The sequence below is a fragment of the Erinaceus europaeus genome, chromosome 10 (genome assembly GCF_950295315.1).
Source record: "Erinaceus europaeus chromosome 10, mEriEur2.1, whole genome shotgun sequence".
Lineage (NCBI taxonomy): Eukaryota > Metazoa > Chordata > Mammalia > Eulipotyphla > Erinaceidae > Erinaceus > Erinaceus europaeus.
In genome coordinates, this window is record NC_080171.1 from 6,595,837 (window position 1) to 6,622,928 (window position 27,092).

Below are 27,092 nucleotides of genomic sequence, written 5' to 3' on the forward strand. Positions count from 1 at the left end.
GAAAGAACCAGATATCACTCTGGTACATCTGCCAGGGACTGAACTCAGTACCTCATATTTAAGAGTCCAATGCTTTATCCACTGTGCCACCTCCCAGACCACGACCCTGAACTCACCTATCAAAAGCTCCCGGGTACCGACCAAAGGGTAACTTTCGAAAGGGGACAAATTTCCTGTCAATGTGTCTTTTGAGCCGCAGGTGGCCGTGCCAGATGTAGTTGCCACTCCTCTCATGAAAGACCACTAAGTGGATGGCGTGAGTGGACAGTCTGCAGAGATAGTGCAGAGGAATCTCGGTTCCAGAAAGTGAGTCTATCCCATCCAGCCGAGGATCTTTGCTCTCAATCTTTAGGCATTGAAACCCCATATTTTCAGCTGTCCGAAACCAGCCTTCCTAGAAGCAGAGAAACACTACGTTTGAATATCTAAAATCAAATGCTAGTAGCTAAGTTACAGTGATTCTCACACTGAACTATAAACCAAGCAGCACAGAAACAGAATGATAAAGAAAAAAATCAGTAACAGGGGCACCCAACAAAAGCATGTGAGGTGAGCAAGATATTATTAGGGCTAGTTCACAGTTAGAGGAAATAAGGCCCTTAGTGGTGGTAGTAGATATTTCGCTTACTGCATGAAGGGAATTTGTCTAGAAAAAGCCGCAACATCACAAACACTTCTGGTGAAAACTTTACTTATACCACTGTATTTACACCTATAAATGCTGTCACTTCTGCATTCTATTAGCAAGTGAGAGAAAGTCATAACCCCATTATGTTATTAATGAGAGACAGTGATGACTCTGACAGAAAGCACTAACTAGTTTCATTAACTCCCTTCTGAATATATCACTAACTAGTTTCATTAACTCCCTTCTGAATATATCACTAACTAGTTTCATTAACTCCCTTCTGAATATATCACTAACTAGTTTCATTAACTCCCTTCTGAATATATCACTAACTAGTTTCATTAACTCCCTTCTGAATATATCACTAACTAGTTTCATTAACTCTCTCCCTTCTGAATATATTGGGCTGTTGGAAAAGTCATGGTGTATTTTTTCTGCTTTTCTTTTAAAAATTTTATTTATTTATTTATTTATTTACTACTGGATACAGAGAAATTGAGAGTGGAGGGGGAGTTAGAGAGGGTGAGAGACAGAGAGACACCTGTAGCCCTGCTTCACCACTCATGAAGCTTTCCCTCTGTCCTTTCTAACAACAATGACATCAACAACAACAATAACTACAACAACAATGAAAAACAACAAGGGCAACAAAATGGAAAACAAACAAATAAAAGAGTAAATGGTAAGAGCATCATCTCTTCCTCTTATCTTCCCTCCATCAACACAGAAATGATACCCTGAGCTGTGACTTACCTTGTGACAGTGAAAGAAATAAAACAACTTTAGAGACGCACAAGCCGAGATATTACTGGGTAGCCAGCTGGACTAACATATTATAATGTTACTTTTAAAAAATCTTTTAAAAAAATCTTTTTTAATATTATCTTTGTATATTTATTGAATAGAGGCAGCCAGAAATTGAGAGGGGAGGGGGTGATAGAGAAGAAGAGAGACAGAGAGACACCTTCAACACTGCTTCATCACTCACAAAACATTCCCCCTGCAGGTGGAGAGCAGGGGCTCGAACTGGGGTCATTGTGCATTGTAACATGTGCACTCAACCAGGTGCGTCACCACCCAGCACCGCCAGTAACTCTTATTACAGAAGAAAAATAAATTCTCCGTTTGCTTAAATCATTATTGTATTTTGCTTAAATCATTATTGTATTTTGTGGAAATAGCATTCAGTAAAAAAGAATGTGATCTCATGTTTAAACTGGTTTAAACCCATATTATTTTGAAAAAGACATGTCCTGCTTCATTATCTTACCTCATTCTTCCACAGATGGTACTGCAGTGCAAATGCAGTGAAGTCTCTTGGAACACACAAAAACTTGCATTCTGAAGTGGAGCCATAAGAAGTATTTTTCACTTGGTCAAAATTTTGACTGATTAGTCCCAGAATCAAAGGATCAATAAGGAACACTGGTACATTTTGATTGGATGTTAGCATAATAAATTTTTTAATTGCACGCTGTTTGAAAAGAAAAGATTCCTCTTAATTCTACTCAAGTATAACAGCAATCTCTTTTGTTAAATATTTATTCAATAATATTATAAAGTATATTTACTCAGTCAATCACATGCTTATCATTGTCATAAGAATAAAGAAATAGATAATAGGGAGTCGGGCGGTAGAGCAGCGGGTTAAGCGCACGTGGCGCAAAGCTCAAGAACCCGTGTAAGGATCCTGGTTGGAGCCCCTACTTCCTACCTGCAGGGAAGTCACTTCACAGGTGGTGAAGCAGGTCTGCAGGTGTCTGTCTTTCTCTCCCCCTCTGTTTTCCCCTCCTCTCTCCATTTCGATCTGTCCTATCTAACAATGACAGTAATGACAACAACAATAACAACAACAATGATTAAAAAAACAAGGGCAACAAAAGGGAATAAATAAATATCAAAAAAATTTTAAAAAAAGAATAGATAATATAGTGTCCCCCCTCTAAGGAAGGACAGTCTACTGAAAAAATGTAAAGGATATTTACAATACAAGGGAAAATATGTTATAACCAAATACTTACACCCTTACAAAGACAGGGCAATGATCTACTAGTTAACTACAATAAAGGAGACAAGAAAACTTTCATAGGGAGTCGGGCTGTAGCGCAGCGGGTTAAGCGCAGGTGGCGCAAAGCACAAGGACCAGCGTAAGGATCCCAGTTCAAGCCCCGGCTCCCCACCTGCAGGGGAGTCTCTTCACAAGCGGTGAAGCAGGTCTGCAGGTGTCTGTCTTTCTCTCCCCCTCTCTGTCTTCCCCTCCTCTCTCCATTTCTCTCTGCCCTATCCAATGATGACATCAACAATAATATAGTTAAAGAAACTCATCCATTATTTTTAAATTGTTGACATTTGTAGCATAAAATTTAACTTTTAACTTAGTCGTCTCCCCTACAAAGAAATAATTGCAGAGTTTGAGCTAAGAGCACAGATTGTTATACTAAAGAGACTGAGTCCTAACTGTCTCATCATAAGATAACAGGGGTACAACTGTACACCACTCCCAGCACCAAAGTTCTGGGCCACAGATGTGGGCTGCTGAATACAGATCTCACCGAGATTAATATCACCTGCCCTTCAGCAATCACTTGACGAAAAACACAAAAATACCTTGTAGAAAATAGACAGTGAGGCTCTAACAGCCTATACACTTGCCAGAATATCACAGTTTTAGCAGAAAGGCTAATTATCACTTTCTTTTCTAAATGCTAGTTTAATAACTAATTCTAAAATTTTGCCAGGGCTCAGCATCACACAGACAGGTGACGATGAAATCCTATCTTTCATTCATTCTAAAATGTTATCGCAAAATTACATCTGAAGTTTCTTCTAATTACTTGATAGGACATAGAAATCGAGAGGGAAGACGAATAAAAACGAAAGAGGGAGAGTGGAGGGAGGGAAGGAGGGGGAGAGGGGAAGGGAGAGAGGGAGAGGGAGAGGGACCTGCAGCACTGCTTCACCACTCATGAAGCTTTCCTTCTGCAGATGGGGACCAGGGGCTTGAACCCAAGTCATTGCGTTTGGTAACAGGTGCACTTAATCAAGTGAGCCGCTGCCCTGCCCCCATCCCTCATGTATTTCAGCCTCTGCCCTCCCTTCCCTTCCCTTTTGTTTCTTTTCCTTTCCTTCCCTCTCCTCCCCTCCCTTTCCTTTCCCTTCCCTTCCCTTTTGTTTCTTTTCCTTTCCTTCCCTCTCCTCCCCTCCCTTTCCTTTCCCTTCCCTTCCCTTTTGTTTCTTTTCCTTTCTCTTTCCTTTCCTTTCCTTTTCCCTCCCCTTCCCTCCCTTCCCCTTCCCCCCTTCCCTGTGACTTTGTGAACAGTTAGAGTGACTATTAGTCCCATGCAGACCAGGCAGTGAGTGGAGCAAGCTGCTCTCTAATTTTGTTGGCTGCTTATCTTATATTCAAGACTTTAAAAATCCGTTACTGGGGTGACCTCACTCTCAGGCAGAAGTTGAAAAACAAGATCAAAAGAGAAAACAACAAGCAGAACCTGAACTGGAGCTGGTGTGTTGCACCAAAGTCAGACTCTGCGGTGGGGGTGTGGTGGGGGGAAGCCATTACTGGGGCCAGGGAGGTTGCACCATGTTTATCCAAAACACTTCGGCTCCTTGGCACCACTTATTAGCCGACTTAGCTTAACCCGAGGCAGCTGAGAACATGTACTAAATCGTTGAAGTTTCCACAAGGACTCAGTGAGGTGCTGAGCCTCGAGCACTTGGCTATACCGCCCATTCCTGACCCTCATCAACGTAACTAGTATAACTAGTATTACCGCCGGCAGCCAAAAAACATTCCGGGAACTTAGGCACATCTGAACTGAAGGAGCGTTGTAAATGAGCACATTTTTTTTCTTTTGAAATGCTTTGATTTTATTTTTCATTAGTGCTTTAAATAATTCTAAGATAGTAGGGGTACGGGTCCACACCACTTCCACCACGAGAGTTCTCTGTCCCCCGCCCCCAGCCCCCAATTATGACCACCAGAGTTCTCCCGAACTCTTAGGCAGGGCGTGGACATAGATATTTTCAAGTCTCACGTGCTTCAGTTCTCTAGATTCTATAAATGAATGAAGTTTATTATTGAACATACCCACTGTATGCTATCAAATCCAATTCGTCTTCCTTTGGATTTTGATAAGTCAGCTCCATTCTAAATAGATAACAATAAAAAGTTTAGTAAATTTGAAGTCCAGCATGAGCTATCACATTCAACTATACTACGCCCTCTGGGAGGATGGGCCAAAATTCTGTATGGGGAGCAGGGGCTGGGAGCTCTGGCTTCTGTCATCGCTTCTCTGCTGGACATAGACGTTGGTAGGTGGATCGAGACCCCCAGCCTCTTTTCTTTTCTTTCTTTCTAGATTTATTCATTTTTATTTTTTATTATTGGATAGGTCAGAGAGAAACTGAGAGGAGAGGGGGAGATAGAGAGGGAGAGAGACCTAGAGATAACCTGCAGACCTGCTTTACCACTCATGAAGCTTCCCTCTGCAGATGGGGACTAGGGGCTTGAACCTGGGTCCTTGAGCGCTGTAACATGTGCTTAACCAGGTGTGCCACGGCCTGGCCTGTTTCTATCTTCCCCCGGTGGGGTAACGATAGCATAATAGGTAAGCAAGATGACTCATACCTGGAGACTCCGAATTGCCAGATTCAATCCCCAGCACCACCAGAAGCCAGAGCTAGCAGTGCTCTGGAAAACAAAACAAAAACAAACAAACAAACAAACAGAGCTTTGTTCAGCTCTGGCAGATGGTGGTGCTGGAGACTGAACCAGGGACTTTGGATCCTCAGGCTTGAAAGTCTCTTTGCAGAACCATCATGCCTGACTTTTATCCCCGCCTGACTTTGGGATTTCTTTATTATTATTTTTTCCTGATTGGGGATTAGATTACTGTACAGTAGTTGATACATGGTACCGTGTCTCAGCTTCCTGACGTGGAATTTCCCGTCTGTACTCCTAAAGTTGCTCAAGTACATTCTCTGTCATCTTCAGGAATTAGACTTTTTCCAAACCACTGTCTCCAAGGTTTTCTGCCTTCAGATATCTAATAGTAAGCTATATCATTATACGTCTCCAGTCGGCACTACGCTACAATGCAAGCTGAGCTAAAATAAACTGTTTTTCTCAGATCTTATCAAATTTATCACTGAGTCCTTTGAAATGAGGTATGGTCTGTTTAGAATAACAATTTCTACATAACTATCAGAAAAAACTCAATAGACTGGACAACACCACAACGTGTGTCACCTTTGACTTTAATTTTATGTACTTCAAAAGAGAAGTCTCTTAGAGAAATATACAAGTCAACTGAAGTTTAGCAAAGAGAGAGAAGACAAATACTACCTTTGTTGACAAATAATGCTTGTAGTAGTACAACTGAAACAGGAGGAATGCAGAACTTGTCAGCGTTAATAGGACCAAAATCACGTTCTTGTTGATTCTACTCATTAGTCTCTGGCATTCGCTTGGTTGTCTTTTGAGAGTAACTCAGTGGGTTTCATCTTTTTGGATACTAAGATAATCCTGTTTTCTGTGAACAAAAAGATACTTCTAAATAGAAGAGGCAGGGAACAAAAAATCTTATTTTTCACATCTAGTAGTTGGACACAAAGAAAAAGATAACTATGATTCTAGAGAACTTTCTTTGATTTACTAATTTTTTATTCTCATAAAATAATCAGACTGTGAGACCAAAGAGAAAAAAATGGACGTCACAGCAATTTCAACAACTGCAAATAACTAAAAATAGAATGAGTTATCTGTAAAGCTAACTAATTTGCATTCCTAAATTCCCAGGTAAGTGCTGGCACTGCTGACCAAACTGTCGTCCACTTTCAGAAAAAGAGAAATCAAGAAAGTTTTTATCAATGAACATGATATGCATATTTCCAGTTTTAAGTATAAATGTAAAGACATCTTTGTTTCTGAACAACCCCATCAGAAAATGGAGTTAGGATATGGGGAGAAACTTCACCCAAAAAAAGAGACCCAGAGGGCCAACAGAAAGTGTTCAAAGTTGCTGATTGTCAGGGAAATGCAAATAAAGACAAGAATGAGATACATTGGGAGTCAGGCGGTAGCGCAGCGACTTAAGTGCACGTGGCGCAAAGCGCAAGGACCAGTGTAAGGATCTCGTTCGAGCCCCGGCTCCCCACCTGCAGGGGAGTCGCTTCCCAGGCGGTGAAGCAGGTCTGCAGGTGTCTGTCTTTCTCTCCCCCTCTCTGTCTTACCCTCCTCTCTCCATGTCTCTCTGTCCTATCCAACAACATCAATAGTAATGACAACAATAATAATGATACCAACAAGGGTAACAACAAGGGCAACAAAAATGGGAAAAACGGCCTCCAGGAGCAGTGGATTCATAGTGCAGGCACCGAGCCCCAGCGATAACCCTGGAGATTAAAAAAAAAAAAAAAAAAGCACCTCTGTGAACATGTTACAGAAGCCTGTCTTTCAATCTCTTTTGTACCATTACAATATCAAATACATCAACAGGAGGTTTTTTCATTTTTCTTCTCTTTATGCTTTCCTGTCTGCTCCTTTGTTTTCTTTTAAAAAAAAAATTTCTTAGTGATTTCATAGTTTTACAAATTTACATGTCAACAGGGGTATAATTCCACACTGTTCCCACCACCAGAGTTCTGAATCCCCAGTCCCTCCATTGCAAGCCATGCCGTTCTCCCAAGGTTGCAGACACGGGTAACTGTCACCTCCACAACTCTGTGTACATTTGGACATAGTTGACCTTTTTTTTTTTTTCCAGGTCCACTCCTCTCTTCCCCTCCAAGCTACTCACGATCCTATTACGAAATCCGAATGTCCCTCCCTTTTTCCTCCTCTGTGGGTCCTGACGGAGCTGCAGTCAGAGCCCTCTTATCCTCTTCCTCCTGTCAGTGCCCCCCAGTCCCCGTTCTCCATCTCTAACCACGCATTTTGCCTAATTACACAACCATCTTCTCTAGCACCCAGGCATATTTCATCTTATATTGGCCGTGCCCCCCGATAAGTTGGTTCGTAGCACTGAGAGGACCAGGCCAGCACACAGCACTTCAAAGAAGTAAATTTGGATTTGGCATGGCAACTGTCACTTCCTTCATAGCAGGCCTTCACCTTCATCGTGCCAGTCGTCCTGTCTTCACCGCCTTACCTAGGCCTCTCATTTCACAAACTCTCAAAACCTCCCTGCTCCATGGTTATTTGGAAAGGGGCCACTGTAGATGCATGATGCTGTTCCTTCCTACTGTTATTTCATTGCCTTTAGTAACTTCTCAAAGCAAACAGCCTGTCAACAGCCACCAGGTAAAGATTAGTTCGCTGTGGTCCGGGAGGTGGCGCAGTGATAAGACTTTGGACTCTCAAGCATGAGGTCCCGAGTTTGATCCCTGGCAGCACATGTGCCAGAGTGATGTCTGGTTCTTTCTCCCTCCTCCTTTCTCATAAATAAATAAAATCTTTTTTTTTTTTTAAAGATTAGATCGCAGAAGCTTACAAAGTCTTTTAACCTACTTGCTACTTACTCCCGAGCCCTGCGATAGTAACCACCATCTCAGCATTCTGACACTTGAAAATAAATTTGTCTATTTCATGCTCAAGATGGAAAATCATAAATCCAGGACAGCAAAATAGCTGGCTCAGGAGAAAAAAAAAAAAAAAAAAACATCAGAAGAAGAAGAAGAAAAAGCTGACTTTGGGTGGTGAGTTGCTTTATCACGTGCGCAGTGCAGGATCCAGCCCGCGCTCCCACTCTCCCACTGCACTGAAAGAAGTTTGCCATGATCCAATTAGAAAGCGAGGCTGCCCTGTCCTCCTATTTCCATACCCTCCGCTATCATCCAATCAGGGAGCGGAGCTGTCCCCACGCCTCCAGTCATCATCCAATCAGAGGGCGGAGCTGCCTGAACCTGCGTCCATGCCCTCCGCCATCACCCAATCAGGGAGCGAGGCTGCCCGTGCCCGCGGATGCTTCTACCTCCGCGCAGGGCGCCCGCACAGCCCGTCCGCCGGTGCGCTCGCACATCTTTCCGGACTCCGCTCAAATCTCGCGAGCGCCACCCGGGGCAGCGTCCTCCCAAGCTCGCCGAGTCGCCAGTGGCACAGGCAGGGCCAGGCGGGCGGACCTTACCGGGTGGAGCCGCGCTCTGCCCGCCGAGCAGGCGCAGGGAATGCCGGGAGGGGGTTGCGGGGCACCCGGGGCAAGCGGCAGTCGCCGAGGACACCGGCCTGGCCGCGCCCGTCCGCCGACCGTCTCCCGCGCCCGGAGCGAGTCTGGACGGCGGACTTCGCTGGGCGGCCGCGCTCGACGGCCACTGCCGCAAAAGGGGCCGCAAGCGCGGGGATGCTTTACGGCTGCCCTGACCGGAAGTGGGCTCCGCTGAGCCGCCGCGGGCGCACCTGTCACACGGCAGCGACGGGAGGGCTCCGGAAGTGGACGGCGATTGGCAGAGACCTGGTACAAGCGCGCGCGGACCCGGGTTCGAGCCCCCGGCCCCCACCTGCGGGTGGAGAAGCAGGGCGGCAGGCGATTGTCCGTCCGTCTGTCACCCCTCCCCTCTCGATGTCTGGCGGTCCCGGGGCAATAACGACAGCGAGGGCGGGCGGGGCCGCTAGCCTCGTGGTTATGCAGAGCCTCCCCCGGAGGCCCGGGCTCGGTCGGGAGGCAGCTGGGGTGGCCGACGGGCCCGCGGGAGCCGCCGCCGCAGGTCGCGGAGTCGGCCGACCGCCCTTTCTTTTTGATTTCTTTTTAATTTGTTAGAAACATGATTTGCTTTCCTTTTTGTTGCCCTTGTTTCATTGCTGTTGTTGTAGTTATTATTATTGTTGTTGTTGTCATTGATGTCGTTGTTGGACAGGACAGAGAGACATGGAGAGAGGAGGGGAAGACAGAGGGGGGGAGAGAAAGACAGACACCTGCAGACCTGCTTCACCGCCTGGGAGGCGACGCCCCTGCAGGTGGGGAGCCGGGGGCTCGAACCGGGATCCTCACGCCGGTCCCTGCGCTTCGCTTAACCCGCTGCACCGTCGCCCGGCCCGCCCGCCGTCATTTCCGCGCATCTGTCCGTCCCCGTGTCCGTCCCCGTGTCCTGCCTTCTCTCCGGGTCACGCCGCCCCTGGCCGCTGCTGCGAGTAGCCTTCCTCTCCTCCGTTCATTCTCTCGGGGATCAAGAGCCTTTGTGGGGTCCTCCCTCCTTCCTCCCTGCCTCCCTCCCTCCTTCCTTCATCCCTCCCTTTCTCCCTCCATCCTTCCCTCCCTCCCTCCCTCCTTCCTTCATCCCTCCCTTTCTCCCTCCATCCTTCCCTCCCTCCCTCCCTCCTTCCTTCATCCCTCCCTTTCTCCCTCCATCCTTCCCTCCCTCCCTCCTACCTTCCCTCCCTCCCTCATCCCTTCCTTCCTCCCTTCCTCCCTCCTCCCTCCCTCTCTCCTTCTTCCTTCCCTCCCTCCTTTTTCCTATCCTTTCCATCCTTCTTCCCTCCCTTCCCCTCCTTCCCTCCTCCCTCCTTCCCTCCCTCATTCCTTCATCCCTCCCTCCCTTCTTCCCTCCCTCCTTCCATCCTTCCCTCCCTCCCTCCTTCTTTCCCTCCCTCCTTCCTTCCTTCCCTCCTCCCTCCCTCTCCCCTTCTTCCTATCCTTTCCATCCCTCTTCCCTCCGCCCTTCCCTCTTTTTTCCTTTCCTTCCTTCTTCCTCCCTCCCTTTCTTTTCCTTCCCGCCCTCCTTCCTTTCTCTCTGTCTGTCTCTCCGTCTGTCTGTCCAGCAGTGTCAGGCCTGCCTTACAGGTGCACGTGCCAGAAAGGGCAAGTTTCATGCTCGGGTTGCTTGTGCAGAAGCTGTTATGGATGGCCCGCAAGCGGTTTTCAATAAAAACCTAAACCCTCCTCTCCTGTGTGTGAATTACTTTCTGAATTTTTGCTAGAAATATCGAAAGAAGTTTTTTTTTTTCTCGTTTCCATGACTTAACCTTTATTTTGCATCCAGAAATTCTGTGGACACGTAACATACTTTGTATATGGATCAGGTGTGCATGCGTGCTTATGTCGGGTGTGCGCATCTGCTCGGTGGGTAGAAAACCAGAAAGCACCCAGAGAAGCTGTCAAAGATGTGAGCAGACTTTGAGCATCAAAATAATAACGCTCGTTGCCTCTATCACATCAAATACCTAAAAATTATAACAATTCTAGGCTTCAGAGTGATTCCTTTAAACAAATCACTAGTCATGACTGAAGGTCATGAAAAGAGGAAAAATGCCTAGTATTTACTGCTTCTTTAAATATTCCCTTTTGTTACCCTTGTTTTATTGTTATAGTCATCATTGTTATTGATGCTGTCGTTGTTGGATAGGACAGAGAGACATGGAGAGAGGAGGGGAAAGACAGAGAAGGGGAGAGAAAGACAGACACCTGCAGACCTGCTTCACCGCCTGTGAAGCGACCCCCCTGCAGGTGGGGAGCCGGGGGCTCGAACCGGGATCCCTACACTTTGTGCCACCTGTGCTTAACCGGCTGTGCTACCGCAGCCAGACTCCCTTGCCTTTTTTTTTTTAAATAGACTATTTCATTATGACCAAGATGCAAGTTTCAGCTAACAAGAATTCAGAATAACAAGAATGAACGGTTGCAAATGATAACCATTTTGTTAATACTGATTTAATGAAATAATACAAAGAACTATACTCATCTAAAAGTTACAAATTAAGTTCAATTATTTTTACATTTTGTTTAATGGAAGATATGGAGAGAGAGAGAAATCAGAGCACTGTTCAGCTCTGGTTTATGATGGTGCTGGGGATTGAGCCTCGGACTTCCGGAGCCTCTGGCATGAAAGTCTTTTGCAGAACCACTAAGCTGTCTCCTCAGCCCTTAAAGTGCAACGTTGATAACTTTTTAGTAGATTGATTTGATTTACAGCATCTGAACTTACTGAATTAATTAAAAAAATAAAGACTTCGTAGATAGATGCTGGAAATTGACAACATAACCTGTTCTCCCCCAAATCTGGGCTCATTTTACTTCTAACTGCAGCTTGCCACAAGGATTCGGTCTGCACACAGGTGCCATCCATCGGGACTTTTAAAACTCCACCCACATTCCTTTCACTTACAGGAGGAAGGCAGTCATTGTTACAAGGCGCGGGGAAAGAGCGCCCTCTGATCTCCAAGCAGGCTTTGGGCAGAGTCCTGTTTGGCACAGGGTCCAGGGGATGAGTGACAGGTTTGCCGTCCTCAGATTTTCACTCCAGGGAGAGCGACAGTGAGGACTAGTGCAGGCGTCCCTCTTGCCCAAGTCCGCGCACACGCACGTTCGTGGCATCGTACCTTTTCTTGATACGATTATCTTCCCGTTGATGGCATATGCTGCGGCAGTTGCCCGGGGTTGCATGTCACAGTGCATTTTAATCACCCTGGTGGCCTTGTACAAAGGGAGCACCGAGCATACCCTGGTATTATGCGGTGTGCAGCGCGCAGTGGGGCTGAGATGGTCGGCTGCAAACACAGAAGACACACAAGTGCCCCGACTCTTACCACACACTCGACCTGACAACAGCACTGGTCGGCACACCAAACAGCTTTACGCAAGCAAGCCAAGTTCCATAGTGGTCTGCACGTTTACTTATAACATTTATTTGTGGTGGGGAGTAAAATAGACATGAAGAACGTATCTGAGTGAGCTACTCTCCATTCTTTCCTTGATGGCAAAAAAAAAAAAAAAGAAGAAGACTCTCAGTGCACACGCAGAAGCCCCGGTCTTTTAATGATCAGGTTTTCCTCTTAATCTGGTTTCCAGGGCAAATACAACTTATAAAAAGACTTAGGAGGAGTCGGGCGGTAGCCCAGTGGGTTAAGCACAGGTGGCGCAAAGCACGAGGACCGGCCTAAGGATCCTGGTTCGAGCTCCCTACTCCCCACCAGCAGGGGAGTTGCTTCACAGTCGGTGAAGCAGGTCTGCAGGTGTCTCTTTCCCTCTGTCTGTCTTCCCCTCCTCTCTCCATTTCTCTGTCCTATATAACAACGAGGACATCAATAACAACAATAACTACAACAATAATGAAAAACAAGGGCAACAAAAGGGAAAATAAATATTTTTTAAAAAACTTAGGTTACCATAGGCTCTACTTTCTACCAAAATGGAACGCCATATCACAAGATTCCAAAGACAAAAAAATAAGTCCCTGGTTTCTATTCTAGTTTCTTATGCCAGGTTTCATCCCCTATAGGTACACTGTACAAAACAGCAACTGTCAGCAAAATGTGGTTCATCTCATTTAATTAAAAAGTTTAGTGGCGAAATTGAACTAATCACATTTCCAGAGCTCGACAGCGGTGTGTGACTTGTAGCTACTGTGCAGGACAGCAGAATTATAAAACTTTCTGTTTCTACAGAGATCACTGCTGAACAGCACTGCTTTAAAATGAAGGGGCTGGAGGGTGGGTGATGGTGCACTTGGCTGAGAGCACACACTGTCATGCACAAGTCGTGGGTTCAAGCACCTAGTCTCGAGGGGGAGGTCTTAAGGAACTGTGAAACTGTGTGTGTGTGTCCCTCTCTACCTCTCCCCCCTCTATAATAAATAAATACTTTGAAACTACATTAAATATTGGGAGAGTGCAAAACAGACTGATTTTATCTCATTTCCAACAGTACATTGTAGAAATGTAATGAAAGCGAATAAATGCAAGCACTAAAGTAAAATAAATCAGCAAAAAGTTTAATTTTTGATCAGCTATTCCAGATGCTTCTGTTAAAACTCAATTCAGTCATTCAAAACAGAACAGACAATAATTTCAACATCAAGTTACTCAACTTTGATGGCTCTATTTTCAAGTTAAAAAACCCATTTAAAATGTCTTGTCTCCAAGGAAAACGAGGCAACGTGCTCATCAAGATACCAGTTTGCTGCACTGAGTCCATGGCGAGTAGTTCGTTAGTGTTCTTCATTCATAACACAGTTTAAACCTGAGGAATTAGAAGTCTTATGACTAGAACTGCATAGAAAGCCATGTCCAGATAGACATATCAAATAATTTGAAGTTAAGAAAACTACTAAGCCACTTAATAAATCAAATTAAAGTAATACAAATAGGTTAGGGGAGAAACTAATGATACCCACTGAGTTAACGAACCTTGAAATGTTTCATCTTGTTTTTTAAATGACAGTGCAGTTGCTACAGCTGTCAGGTGTTAAGTGAGCAACAAACCATAATTTCTTTTATCTAAAGACAAACGACCTGTCTTCATAATTTGGTTGTTTAAAGAATCTGCAGCAAATCCAGCTTTTATGTGTGGCACCGAGCAGTCATAAAAAGTGCAAGTTCCTGGGTGGAAGCACTGTCTGGCCGTGTGCTTAACCTGCTACTGGACACTGGCAGAGCCCTGCCTTGGGCGAGTGAGTAACAGTCTTGATGAGAAAACACGAAAAGACTGCAGGGCACGTACCCACTAGAGGAGGATAAAGAACATTTTAATCCAGTTTTCCAAAACAGCCGTTACAAAAGTGAATGGCATCTGGAAGTATAGAAACACCACAATTCATCACTGACTGACAGGATTACCTTACATTCACGTAGCTTTATACTGCTGTGGAAGCATCTTCCTACAGTTCAGCTGATTTCACGCTTCACAACTCCCCCGTGGGGATGGGCTGTACAATTCAATTTACAGTCATTTTACGTATGGCCATGTAGGACCAACGATGATGAATGACTTGTGTGGAGGTCACAAAGCTAGTCTGGGACACGACCAGGGAGGCTAATTTTTAAAAGAAACAAAGCCAAGATATATTTTATATCATATCAAGAAAACTGAGAGATTAGTGGCCCTTAGTATAAATTATCCCCAAACTTTAGCTATTATCTTGTAGTACGAGTTAGTTATAAATTTGGTGCAAAGGAGTCTCCCTTCAAAGACTTCATGCTTTGGTAACTTAAGTTTATGGCAATGTTAAAAGTACACAGGCATTCTCATCATCTGTGGGCTCTCGGCAAAGTCCTGATATTAACAAAAATGCCTTTTACCAATAACTATGATTTGACTTTTCTTGAAAATTGGTCCAAACTCAAGAAGCTCCAAGCCAAAGGAAAGTCATCACCCTACTTTCTGTCCTACATACTGTGAAATCCTTTCTACGTCTTGAATTTCCAAGGACTAGCTGAAGCTGATTGGGACCATTAAGAGGGCATATCCATTTAAACGGACAGGCTGAAATGATCTTGAATTGAAAGTCAGCATCTTATGTTGACCCAGACATAACAAATACTGGCTAAATAACTGGGTCGTGTGAGGGGGGAAATACGGTGGCATTTTTGTTACTTATAAGCCATCATTTATCTTTATATGGCATGACCAACAACACCTTTTCAACAAAAATGACATAAAGCGAATGTAAATCCACTTAAGCTCCTTGTTATTCAAAAAGCTAAAAATATTTGCATTACTAAAATATTTCAGCTGATATATCAGGATCACAAATATTTAATAATAGAAATACTGGGAGATACACCCACAATTAAAACTATACTGAACATGAGGGCATCTCTGATGACTACGGAAAAGTGTGTAATCTCTTACAGCGCTCCAATATAAACATCATGAAATACACATTTGGCTTAGAATAATAAATAGCTTGGTGGTTAACTGGAGGTTGAATACGATTACACTGACCATACACTTCCCTAAGAGGACTTAGTACGTACACTGCCCAAAATCAGCAGACCTGTCCACACCATCAACTCCACCCTGAAGATTCGTATACAGAATACGGCTGCCACATCTGCTATGTGAACCAGCGAACAAATGAACACTGATGTAATTGCTATGGGATTAAAAAAAAAATCTGGTAACAGTCTGAACAAAATATGACCCTTAGTATTTTACTTTATTTATTTTTTAAAAAATATTTATTTCCTTTTGTTGCCCTTGATGTTTTATTGTTGTAGTTATTATTGTTGTTATTGACGTCATCGTTGTTGGATAGGACAGAGAGAAATGGAGAGAGAAGGGGAGAGAAAGACACCCGCAGACCTGCTTCACCGCTTGTGAAGTGACTCCCCTGCAGGTGGGGAGCCAGGGGCTCAAACCGGGATCCTTATGCCGGTTCTTGCGCTTTGCGCCATATGCACTTAACCCGCTGTGCTACCATCAGACTCCTGACCCTTAGTATTTTAAGCCGCGAGTTAGACACTATTTTACAGTAAGAAGTCCAAATTTTCCACTTCTAAAAATCGATACTCTTTCAAGTGATCATTTTCAATTCATATCCTTTTTCAAATCCCCTCTCCCCCAGTATTTCCAAAAGAATTTAAAATGCAAATAACTAGTTTAACAGAAGAGTGAGTAGGTAAGACCTAACCATTCTAGGTAAATCCCGAGAGAGACGATCTTAGCAGGGCCTGCAAGAGAGCTCTCTGGGAGGGCGCCTGGTCTGCCAGGTAGGAAAGCCAGGTTTGAGCCCAGCGCCCACCACACTGGGGCAAGTTTGAGTGCTGTATTATCTTCCCCTGTCTGTGCCTGTCTCTATCGATATCTCTGAGAAAGTCAGCCAGGAGCAGTGAAGCTCTGATGATGAGAAGAAGAAGAAGGAGAAGAAGGAGAAGGAGAAGGAGAAGGAGAAGGAGAAGGAGAAGGAGAAGGAGAAGGAGAAGGAGAAGGAGAAGGAGAAGAAGAAGAAGAAGACGAAGAAAAAAAAAGACGCATTATTTACTTCACACCACCAAGGATATACCACAGAGAGTTAAAACCATGCAAGATTCAGTTCCGTTCACATCCACTGACAGCTTGATGCCGAGTCAGACGTGACTGCTGAATGAAGCAGGCATGTTCAGATGGTACTGATGCCGCACCTCTCAGCCTAGGTGGAGACACCCACGCTCCCGCCCCTTTCAGGTTGCTCGCTATTTTGACTCCAGTGTCTGATACTGTTCGTTTTGATGGCTCACACCTGGAGTGTCTGACGAATGGTTTTCTTTCCATGTGCAGCTACGAAATGCTTGGGATAGACCTGGCTACCATGAAAGGAAGAAGACACACGGACAGGGTCGGCTCAAGGAATCACCACGACGATGAGTGTGCCAAGTTTATTTTTCGAAAGTGCTCGAGTCCTTCATTTCTCTGTCCAGTTTACTCAAGCTGGTTTTGGGTTTCAGCTACTAAGAAAGAAGAGCAATAGGAGAGACATGTGGCACCACATGACACAAGGGTTATGCCTGCAGAGCCTCCACTCCCTCTCCTGCACTCTCTCACAGAAAGCAGTCACCTAGGACCTTCCGAAACAACAACAAAAAGGCAACAGAGAATGCCTGCAAGGTTGCAGCGACTTTCTGTGGTGTATTAAGTTAAGCCGAAGAGCCCAATATTTGTTGATTCATTGTCAGTGAAGATGTTATATATTGTGGTCAACTTAGCTTGATTTCAGGCTATTTAAATAGGCACTAAACTTGACTGTTTTCTAGTTGGGACACGAGGGTGGCAAACTTTCTTCAGTTGAATCTAGCACAAATCTTAAACTACTAAGAACTTAAAACACTTGTTCTTTCATTTTTGGAGATCTTTAAGAGGAAGCACAGCTGCTTCCCCCTGTGAGACCTGTGAGACCCAGGTTCGAGCCCGTTATATTGAAGGTCAGTGCTGCGCTTTCTCTCTCTCTCTCCCTCTCTCTCTCTCCCTCTCTCTTTCTCTCCCTCTCTCTCTCTCCCTCCCTCTCTCTCCCTCTCTCTCTGCCTATTTCTACACTAAAAAAAAAAAAAAGAAAGAAACAAAGCAGAAAGAGGAAGACTTCATGTTCTTGTTCCAAATACTACCATTACTTCAAATGATTTTTCCCCCTCATAAATATTTCCAATGACTATTTGCAAATGGAGATTCTCTATGAAGCGTTTCAGATGATGCTAAGAGCACAGGAAAAGAGTCGCATGCGCCGCACTCCCCCGGCCTCTGGTGAGCGTTTTCTCCCCTTCATACCCCTGCAGGAGAAGGCCCGCACCAGTCCCACAGAATCATCTCTGATTTAGACACCAGCGGAAACTGCATGGGGTATGGAGCAAGAGTATGCTGAGAGGGACAAGGCACTGATTTAGTCAGAAGACACAATTATGCAAGGTATAACAGTACAAAGTTATATAAGAATTTTCTGGCTTTACGTCAGTTTTACTAAAGTTTTCTACGTAAATGTTTACGTAAAGCAGCTTGGCCACTAACTTAGATTTGATTCTATAAAGAGAATTTAATATTACCATTTTCCTTAGGCCCTAACATAAGCCTGTTGTAACATAACACTCTAAATTTTCTTTCAAAATCACTAACAGGAACAAAAACTTATCTAGAGAATTGAAGGAATATCTATTGACAAATTGATGTCCAAGAACTGACTTAGAACTTTTAAAATTACCAATATGTTATTAGACAGTGATGATGTAGGTGTGAATGTTCCCTGGGGAAAACAAACTTAGGAGGTTCAAATAAAACTTCTTTAAATAAAGAAAACATCTGTCAGAAAGCAATAAACTTTGAGATTTGGCTGTTACTGTTCTGAAGGCCTTGCAGTGATAACCAGCTAAGTCAGCAATAATCACGACTCCTTGGAAAAAGGTTGTCATGGTAAGATACACTTAAAATGAGAATCAAGTGTAAAACTCTGCCTACCTTGAAATCCTAGTGTATTATATATAATAAAAGGTTAAAGCTTTTTTCCTTTTTAAAAAAGAAATCAAGAATGAAAGAAAGGCAACACGAGAAAAAGAGAAAGGCTCTAAAGTTAAGGACAAGACGAATGCAGACCTTACAGTGCTCAGGGAACTCTTAATACTGGGATTGCAGCCTTCAGTTCGGCTCAGCGAACTGGTGTTACCAATTCTGATCAACTGAAAAAAACAGTTATGTTCTTCACAATAACCATGGGTTGTATTCATTATTTAACATGTTTTTCTCAAATCTGGGGACGATTTCTATTGAAGGAACTAACCCCCTTTAGAAAGTAAATAAGGTGAAGTAAGAAAATTGAAAAATAATCTAATAATTATGTTTTAAAAATCATGTGCTGAATAAGTCCGCAATGTGTATTTAAAAAAAAAAAAAAAAAACTAAGTTAAGCCATTCCATGAATTACTGAAAAGTAAAAGACTAATTCAGTAAAGAATGGTATTAGGCACCTGTATAAAATCCATTCTACCTTCACTAAAGCTGAGTGGTATAGATTCCTCACCTCTGTAATTGTAATAAACTTTCATTGCAACAAGTAGGATAATTATCAGTTGCTTCTGAATTCAAGTGGAAAGCTTGTCAAAGACAGCCATTAAATGTTATATTAACCTAGACAGTAAATTCAGAAAATGCAAAGTTTTTTTTTTCGGAAGATTTTACCCACCACCAAAATAACAGGATGAAAAGAAGTCCAATTAAACAGGGTAACATAAAAAAAAATTGCCTAGAAACCTAATTAATCATTCTCTATTTTCAGTGGCAGCTACAAGAGAAACATCACAGTATCTGAAAAGGAGAAAATAATACACAATCTAGTCAAAACAACTTTTTTATAAAAGGGAGATGGGCTGGGAACACTAAGAAAATCTTTCTTGCATCTCTAACCAATTAGCTCAATGTTCAGAAAATCTTACAGGATCGTAGACATTTAAAGCTTCAGTGTAAGAATCTAATTTAAACAGGTAGTGATGTGGTTAAAAAAAAAATAGAGGAAAAGGCAAAATTTAATTGTTTTTCACCCCAGGCCCTAGAGCTCCCGGATGTAATTAAACCTATTAGGAAAGCCAGAGCAGTCCAAGAAACACTAATACGAGCGTGTGTGCAACTATTAAAACACTGCCATTCCCACACTTAGGCGCTGAAACATGAGGTTCTCACCCAGCATCTGCTTGCTCTATGAATATAGTGCGTCAGACTCCTGTGAAGGCTTCGTGCTAGGTGCTTAATTCTAACAGACTCCAGGCCCTAGAGCGGAATGCAGCCAACCCAGTGCCCTCTGCTCATGAGGTCTGTGATTGGTAACTGCACACAGAAAGGCCACCCCAGCAAAGGCGGGGGCTCATGCTCTGTGTAGGTACTACTGAGTAACATTGTTTAGGCTGCTCGCTGAGCCAGTCATCCCGTTTTCACTTTTCTGAAGAGTTCTCACAGCACTTGGCACTTGCATCCCAGTACTTAAAGAGAGTCCGCCACACCAAACCTGAGGGAAGACAAAGACAAAGCTTCAGGAAGGTTTCAAGCCAAGTGACAACAATGCGACTATGAAAGTGACACTTGAAAGGCAAAACGGGACACATACAAACACCAGCAAGTTTGAAACAGATGACTTGTCATATCTGAACCAAGTGGAAGTCGAATGGCCAACTCGAAAGACTTAGAACCAGGGGGAGAGGAAGGCTTGGTAGCAGACTCAAGTGGCACACAAGAGAAGGAACTAAGGGGTCCAGGAAGCTAGAGACAGAATCGATTTATTTTAGGCCAAAGGTATTGGCTATCATTACCAACGCTAACTTTCATGAACAGGTGAAATGTATGAAGAGCCAACTTCCTTGTTTCCAATTACAGTTTGAGATTTCGATTGTGACAACGGGAATCTCATGGGACTCAGCAGAGTAAAATGTTAACTCTTTAACTTTCTTTCCTTAAACTGTTACCAATAAGAACTCTTCCATAAGGGGGCCAGGTGGTAGCACAGCGGGTTAAGCACACATGATGTGACATGCAAAGACTGGTGTAAGGATCTTGGTTCGAGCCCCCAGCTCCCCAACTACAGGGGGTCACTTCACAGGTGGTGAAGTAGGTCTACAAGTGTGTATCCTTCTCCCCCACCCCCCGTCTTGCTGTCCTCTCTCTGTCCTATCCGACAATGACAGTAATAACAATAATAACAACAATAAACAACAATGTCAATATAAGGGGGGGAAGCCTCCTGGAGCAGTGGATTCATAGTGCAGACACTGAGCCCCAGTGATAACCCTGGAGGCAAAAAAGAAAAAAAAAAAAAGGACACTTCAATAAACCTTAACACAGAGGTACTGTGCTTCTTGACACTAAAACTAGTGTTACATTTTTGGAAATTAAGCAATTTAAAGAAAAGTCCTTGCAACCCCAATCCTAGGTGTTTACCCCCATGGAAAAAATACACCGACATCTACTTAAAAACACGAACAAGAGAACACACAGCAGTTCTGTTTGAAAAACCACCAGGCGGACACCACAGCCAAACAGATGACTCGAGCCACACATAATGGAAGCCTGTCACCATATATACAGTAAAAAAGGAACTACCCTACGGAGAACAACAGGGATAAATCTTTTTTTTAAAAAAATGATTCAAAGAGATCTACATTGATTACACTGACATAAAGTTGAAGTGGTGGCAAAATATAATCCTGGGGGCGGGGGCAGGCAGTGGTGCACAGGGCTAAGCGCACATTGTACTAAAAACTCCAGCGTGTGTCGTCGTCACTTTAGAGAAATGGACACAGGGAGCTTATGGGGCTGCGGTCATGTTCTATTCCTAATACAAACCAACGTGAGTGCCAGCCAGTGAGAAGTTGTCCACGGCACACTTACCATCTGTTTACTTCTGTATACTACTAATAAATAATAATAAAATAATATATAGCAGAAATAAGAGTTAGGAGAAGTGAACTGAAGAAGAGGAATAGAAATAAAAAAACAAGATAGCATAAAATGAGACCTTTGCTCCCCCAAATAAGTAACAAAGCATTTTCTACTTAAAGTCACCAAACCAAATGAAATATAAATAGTCACTAACCATGAAACCAGGCAGAACAGGCTGAGTAAATTTTGTCTTAAAGGAATATAACAATTGTTTTGAGTTCGCATCATAGAAAGAAAGTTGACCTAAAAGAGAAAAAAAGTCCAACTTACTATATAATAATAATATCTAAGATAATAATGCATAAAATCAATAACTAAATGTACCATTTGCTGTTAACATTTATTTCTTCTTCTTTATTTTCTTCCTTCCTTCCTTTCTTATTTATTTCTTATTTATTTATTTATTTCTTATTTATTTATTTATCTATCTATTTATTTATTTATTTATATTGCCCCCAGGGTTCTCGCTGGGGCTCAGTGCTAACACTGTGAGGAATCCACCATGCCTGGCGGCCATTGTGTTCTTTCTTTTCTTCCTCTCTATTTTATTTGATAGGACAGAGAGAAACTGAGAGGGGAGAGGGAGGTAGAAGGGAGAGAGACAGACAGACACCTGCATACCTGCTTCAGTGCTCATAGGTGCTTCCCCTGCAGGTGGGGCGCGGGACTTGAATCCAGGCCCAACATAATGTGAGTGCTCAGCCTGGCGTGCTACCATTATCACTTCTTTTTTAATTTTTTTTAAAATTTATTTATAAAAAGGAAACACTGACAAAACCATAGGATAAGAGGGGTACAATTCCCACCACCAGAACTCTGTCTTGTCTCCCCTTCCCTACCCCGACAGCTTCTCTTCTGTTATGACTGTCCTCTGGGTTCTAGCCTAATCCTGTATGTATCTTTTCATTTTATCTTATTCAAAATGAAATGCCTGCCCAGGTTCTATCTTCTCTTTACAATGCTCTCTTAACAAATCAGCTGACCCTAACCAAAAAGAAAATAACATTTATCCTGCGGCTGAAATACTAGTTTATAAACACTTACCTCAATATAGTAAACTACCTACATGCAGTTACAAAATAAGAACGGGGGAGTGGGGGCAGGCACACCTGATTAAGCACACAGTACAGTACACAAGGACCTGGGTTCAGACCCCTGGTCCCCACCTGCAGGGGAGTCGCTTCTCAAGTGGCAAAGCAAGGGTGCAGGTGTCTTTCTTTCTCTCCCCTCTATCTCCCCTCCTCTCTCAATTTCTCTCTATCCTATCCAATAAAATGGAAAAAGTGGCCACCAGGAGCAGTGGATTCATAGTGCCAGCACTGAGCCCTGGCAAAAAAAACAAAACCAGAAATCCATCCCCTCGACTACTAGATAAACAGGAGCAGTTATTAGTATTTCTCAAGGTGTGCAGCATATGTTCCCATTATTTAACACTTCCTTTCTGTGAACTACACTCGCTACATTAACAGTTACTCTTTGAGGAAACACAAGGGGACTAAGAAAGGGGACTGAAGGAGAGAAACACGTTATGCTAGTAGTTCAATGAAAGAAAAAAAACTTAGGCCAACAAATGGCCATTTATCCTGAGTATTATTATTATTATCATCATCATCATTTTTAAAGATTTTATTTATTTACTCATGAGAAATCTATTTATTCATGAGAAAGATAGGAGGAGAGAGAGAGAGAAAGAACCAAACATCACTCTGGTACATGTGCTGCTGGGGATTGAACTCGGGACCGCAGGCTTGAGAGTCCAATGCTTTCCCCACTCCTAGACCACTGAGGAATATTATTTATCTAATTCTGAGGAAACCAAGGTGAAAAAGAGGAGTGGAACTGACACATCCTCACTGAGAATAAATCAAGCCCAGATGACCCTGCCCCGTTTGTTTAAGTAACTGGAGAGTTCGCGGAATTATCTGGACACAGTTAAAATGACCAGGCTGTAATTTAAAAAGTGAAGCGTGGGCTGGCATGATAATAGCTTTGTCCTGCGCAAGCCACAAGTTCGAAACAAGCCCCCACCACACTGAAGGAGGCGCTGGTGCTGTGATGACGTTCTGTTTCTGACCTTGTCATTTCATCTGAAAGGCTTCTGCCTGGAGTAGGGAAGCTCCAATGGCAGCAAAAAGTAATGGTGACATCTGGGCTGGGTGGAGTCTCTTGCACCAACGCCAGGGACTGGGGATGATGGGGTGACGGGAGGGCAGGGTCGTACGTAGGAGGCGGGAGTGAGTGGAGAGGGTGCTGGGGACCCAAGGCTGCAGTATGGCGGAGGAATACTTAAGTTGATGGTGTGCAGACGCCTATCATGGGGAAATAAATTGGACTTACGTGACCACAACTGTTGTGTGAGACATTATTTCCCCCCAACAAAATGACTGAAACTTGGTGAAACTGGGTTTTATTAGCTTAGAAGTGTCAACCTGGAGATCTTACCTACAGGTGAAACTTAGGAAACAAGGCGATGCAAAATTTAGCGCGATGTGATACTCGGACTGGGCTTAGTCTGCTGCAACAAGGCTAGAGACGGGGGGGGGGGGGGGGGGGCAGGCTGAGTGTGTGCTGGGCACCCAGTGGAGGGGAACCACAGTTGGTGCTGGTGATGGTGTGCAGACGGCTTGGGCTGGAAGATAAGAAACTGCTCCCAACTGCAAACTATCTTGTAAACCACGACTTCCCTAATAAGACGATTAAAAAAAAAAAAAAAAAAAAAGACTAAAGTTACAACAATCGTTCTTTCAGACCTACTTAACTATACTCCAGAGAAGTACTTTCACAGGGAAATGGGCACATGTCACTTTTCCAATCACTTCTAAAGCTGAAGTTGTGTTTTTGTGGTCGAAGCAAAGTTTAAAACACAGTAATACCAGGGAAAATCCTGTATGTGTAAAAAATCCTGTATGTGTAATTAGCGCTGGAAAGTAGGAAAGAGAGGCAAATATGGAAAGACTTAAAAGAGAAGAGAAAGTAGACTTACCCCCATCAAAGTCACAAAAGACACCCATTTTCTCGGGAACAGCGACATCCAAAGCTTTGACTTTATTGTTATGCTTGGCTGCAAACGTGTTTTGTAGCCAGTTGTTGACGTGAACACACCAGCTTGTGTTCGTCTTTCCCAGCTGGTCAAACTTGCCCAGGGTCTTGTACGCCACCCCCACGCTGTAGGATTTGCAGTCCTTCTGAGCCTTGACCTCCCAGTAATGCTGGCCACTTTCAATAGCAGTGTCTCCTGTAACAGATCAGAAACTCAGACTGGACTTTCAGCTTTTCCTTCCCAGAGTCACCAGGTTTCTATCTAGTTCTCATCCCATAAAAAGGAAAAAGAAAAAAAAAAACTGATTCAGGAGATTGATTACGTTAACACACCACCACCACACAATACACTTTTGTGTGTGTGTGTATGTGTGTGTGTGTGTGTGTGTGTGTGTGTATACCACCAGGGTTATTGCTGGGGATTGGTACCTGCACAACAAATCCACCTCTCCTAGTGGCCACTTTTTGCCCCTTGATTTTTGTTTTCGACAGAACAGAGAGAAACTGAGAAAGGTGGGGGAGACAGAGAGGGGGAGAGAAAGAGAGACACCCACAACCCTGCTTCACGCTCATGAAGCTTCGCCCAGCAGGTGGGGAGTGGGGAGCAGGGACTTGCTGGCAGGTCCTTGCACATGGTTATGCAAGTGCTCAATGGGGCTAGCCACTGCCTCGCCCCTTATATACTTATTACTAGCTTTCATGGGCTAGACGATATGCAGTGCGCGCACACACACACACACACTAGATATCTATATATATGCGCTAGAGTTTTAAATATACCAATAAGAAGACAATCTGAAGACCCAGTACAGTGATTAAACCTCAAGAGGGAGAAACTTCTGCAAATATTCATTCAGTACAGAGACACCCACTCAAGCTCTCCATGAGTGGGGAGCCCATGAGTATGACTGAGAGGCCTTTAATCAGAGAGGATAAAGAGATCTGAGATTTGGTATCTGTCCTACCCAGCACTGTGTATGACTCTCCCGTGAAGCGATCTCTGCTACCTCTTACTGCCGGTGGCCTGGAACCTACAGACGTCCGTTTGGGGGAGGGTGTACCACTTCTAGATCGACAGGAATAACAAGATAAACAATGATTACGTACTGGAAAGGTTTCAGTGACTAAAATTACAAACCAACAAAGGAGCCTTTGAGAAATATTTCTTCTAGTCAAGTGGCAAAATGCTAACATTTAGTTTTATCTGAATGATTATTAAACAGAACTTTTGATTTTAAACACTCAAACATAAGAAGCATAAACACAAAGCAGACTGCAAATGCTACAATCCTGCAGACAAGGAGCAAGGCTCATGCAAAGAACGCAGCTGGAATGAGAATGCCAAAGAGACAAGACAAAATGAGGAAAAACAGAAAACACTCAACAAGGACAGAAGACTGCAGCTTGGAATTCTTGCAGCTACAGTACAAGAAAAGACAAAGAGACGATGAAATAACTTCTTGACTCGGCAGTAGATACCTTTGTTCTGGGTGTCTTCTTAAAAAGGAAAAGAGCGTGCCAGCAAATAGCTCACCTGCACAGCGTACGTGCCATGCCACACAAGGGACCACACGAGGGTTCAAGTCTGGTCCCACAGCCCTGAGGGAAGCTTCCATGCTGGGGTGCCTGCCTGCCTGCCTGCCTGCCTCCCTCCCTCCTTCCCTCCCTCCCTCTCTCTCTCTCTCTCTTTCATTCTCTGCCTCCTTCGCTCTCTCTCTCTGGGTGTTTATCTGAAAAGCTAGCTGGGATTGGCGAAGTCCCAGCAGTAACAACAAATGAGGAGGAGGAAAAAAAGAAGAAGAGAGGAGGAGGAAGATGTGGAGAAGGGGGGGGGGGGATAATTGCCTGAATTCATGCACCGTACAAAAGCATGTATTATCAAGTATTTCTCCTATCAAAACGGACAAGATCCAACCTGATCTCATCTTGTATCAGGTTACATGAGATGGTGAACTGATCAGAATTAGACCATTCACTCACTCTTAAACACTCCTAACAGACCAAATCCCAAAGACTTTTTTACTTTATTCAGACTGACAGATAACGTATGGATGGACAGATGGATGGATGGATGGATGGATGGATGGATGGATGGATGGATGGATGGATGGATGGATGTGAGAAAGACATAGGGCCAACCCTCCCTCTAGGATGGTCGAGGCTGGGCTTGAACCTGGGCTGTGCCAATGGCAGAGCAGGAGCACAAGCCAGGTGAGTGATTTTGATGGCTCCCGAGGATATTTTAAAATAACATTTCAGTGACACTGAACCACAGCATTTAAGGAAACAAATATCTGTAACTTACCAATAGTAAGGAAATAAAAGGACAGCATGGAGAAAAGAAAAACAGACACAACCATTTAGAAAACAGTCCAGCTTTCAGAGGAGAGCCTCACGAGCAGCACTGCGGCTGCTGCACTGAGTAAGGGGCGGCGGGCAGGTCCTAGTGCAGGATGGTGGAGGAGCCCGGGGCTGGGGCTGGGGAGTGTTTTGTAGAAAGCTGACAAGTTTTACACATGAACCAGTGACTGTATTTACCGTAAGCCATTAGACCCCCACACACACACACACTTAAAAAAAATCTGCAGTATTCTAGACTTCTAGGGTGAGGTAAGTTTTTCTAAAAAGTACAGTAGCTACTAATGCCTTATGTCAAACAGAATCTTCTACACACACACACACACACACTTTTAAAAAATATTTATTTATTCCCTTTTGTTGCCCTTATTTTATTGTTATTGATGTCGTCGTTGTTGGATAGGACAGAGAGAAATGGAGAGAGGAGGGGAAGACAGAGGGGGAGAGAAAGACAGACACCTGCAGACCTGCTT

At 43.8% G+C, this 27,092-nt stretch overlaps 2 protein-coding genes and 1 long non-coding RNA gene across 7 annotated transcripts in view; 1 reads left to right on the forward strand and 2 right to left on the reverse strand.

Annotated features, from left to right (window-relative positions):
• Positions 1–9,026, reverse strand: part of FKTN (fukutin) — a 52,044-nt gene extending 43,018 nt beyond the window's left edge. Inside the window, exons 1-5 of one of the 2 annotated variants that reach the window (XM_060199061.1) lie at positions 8,755–9,026; positions 5,976–6,162; positions 4,719–4,778; positions 1,899–2,102; positions 117–394 (exon numbers count right to left, since the gene is read on the reverse strand). In XM_060199061.1, the coding sequence (XP_060055044.1) occupies positions 117–394; positions 1,899–2,102; positions 4,719–4,778; positions 5,976–6,080 (647 nt within the window). In that variant the 5' untranslated portion in view covers positions 6,081–6,162; positions 8,755–9,026. The remainder of the gene's footprint in view (positions 1–116; positions 395–1,898; positions 2,103–4,718; positions 4,779–5,975; positions 6,163–8,754) is intronic. The other variant, XM_007516166.3, reaches the window with a different exon arrangement.
• LOC132540822 (uncharacterized) overlaps positions 1–27,092 on the forward strand; it is a 478,519-nt gene that overhangs the window by 150,484 nt on the left and 300,943 nt on the right. The gene's annotated exons all lie outside the window — the stretch shown is intronic.
• Positions 17,465–27,092, reverse strand: part of FSD1L (fibronectin type III and SPRY domain containing 1 like) — a 67,292-nt gene continuing 57,664 nt past the window's right edge. For 3 of the 4 annotated variants that reach the window (XM_060199065.1, XM_060199062.1, XM_060199063.1), the window contains 4 exons: positions 25,227–25,327; positions 24,206–24,457; positions 21,377–21,465; positions 17,465–19,795 (listed from right to left, as the gene is read on the reverse strand). In XM_060199065.1, the coding sequence (XP_060055048.1) occupies positions 19,673–19,795; positions 21,377–21,465; positions 24,206–24,457; positions 25,227–25,327 (565 nt within the window). In that variant the 3' untranslated portion in view covers positions 17,465–19,672. The remainder of the gene's footprint in view (positions 19,796–21,376; positions 21,466–24,205; positions 24,458–25,226; positions 25,328–27,092) is intronic. The other variant, XM_060199064.1, reaches the window with a different exon arrangement.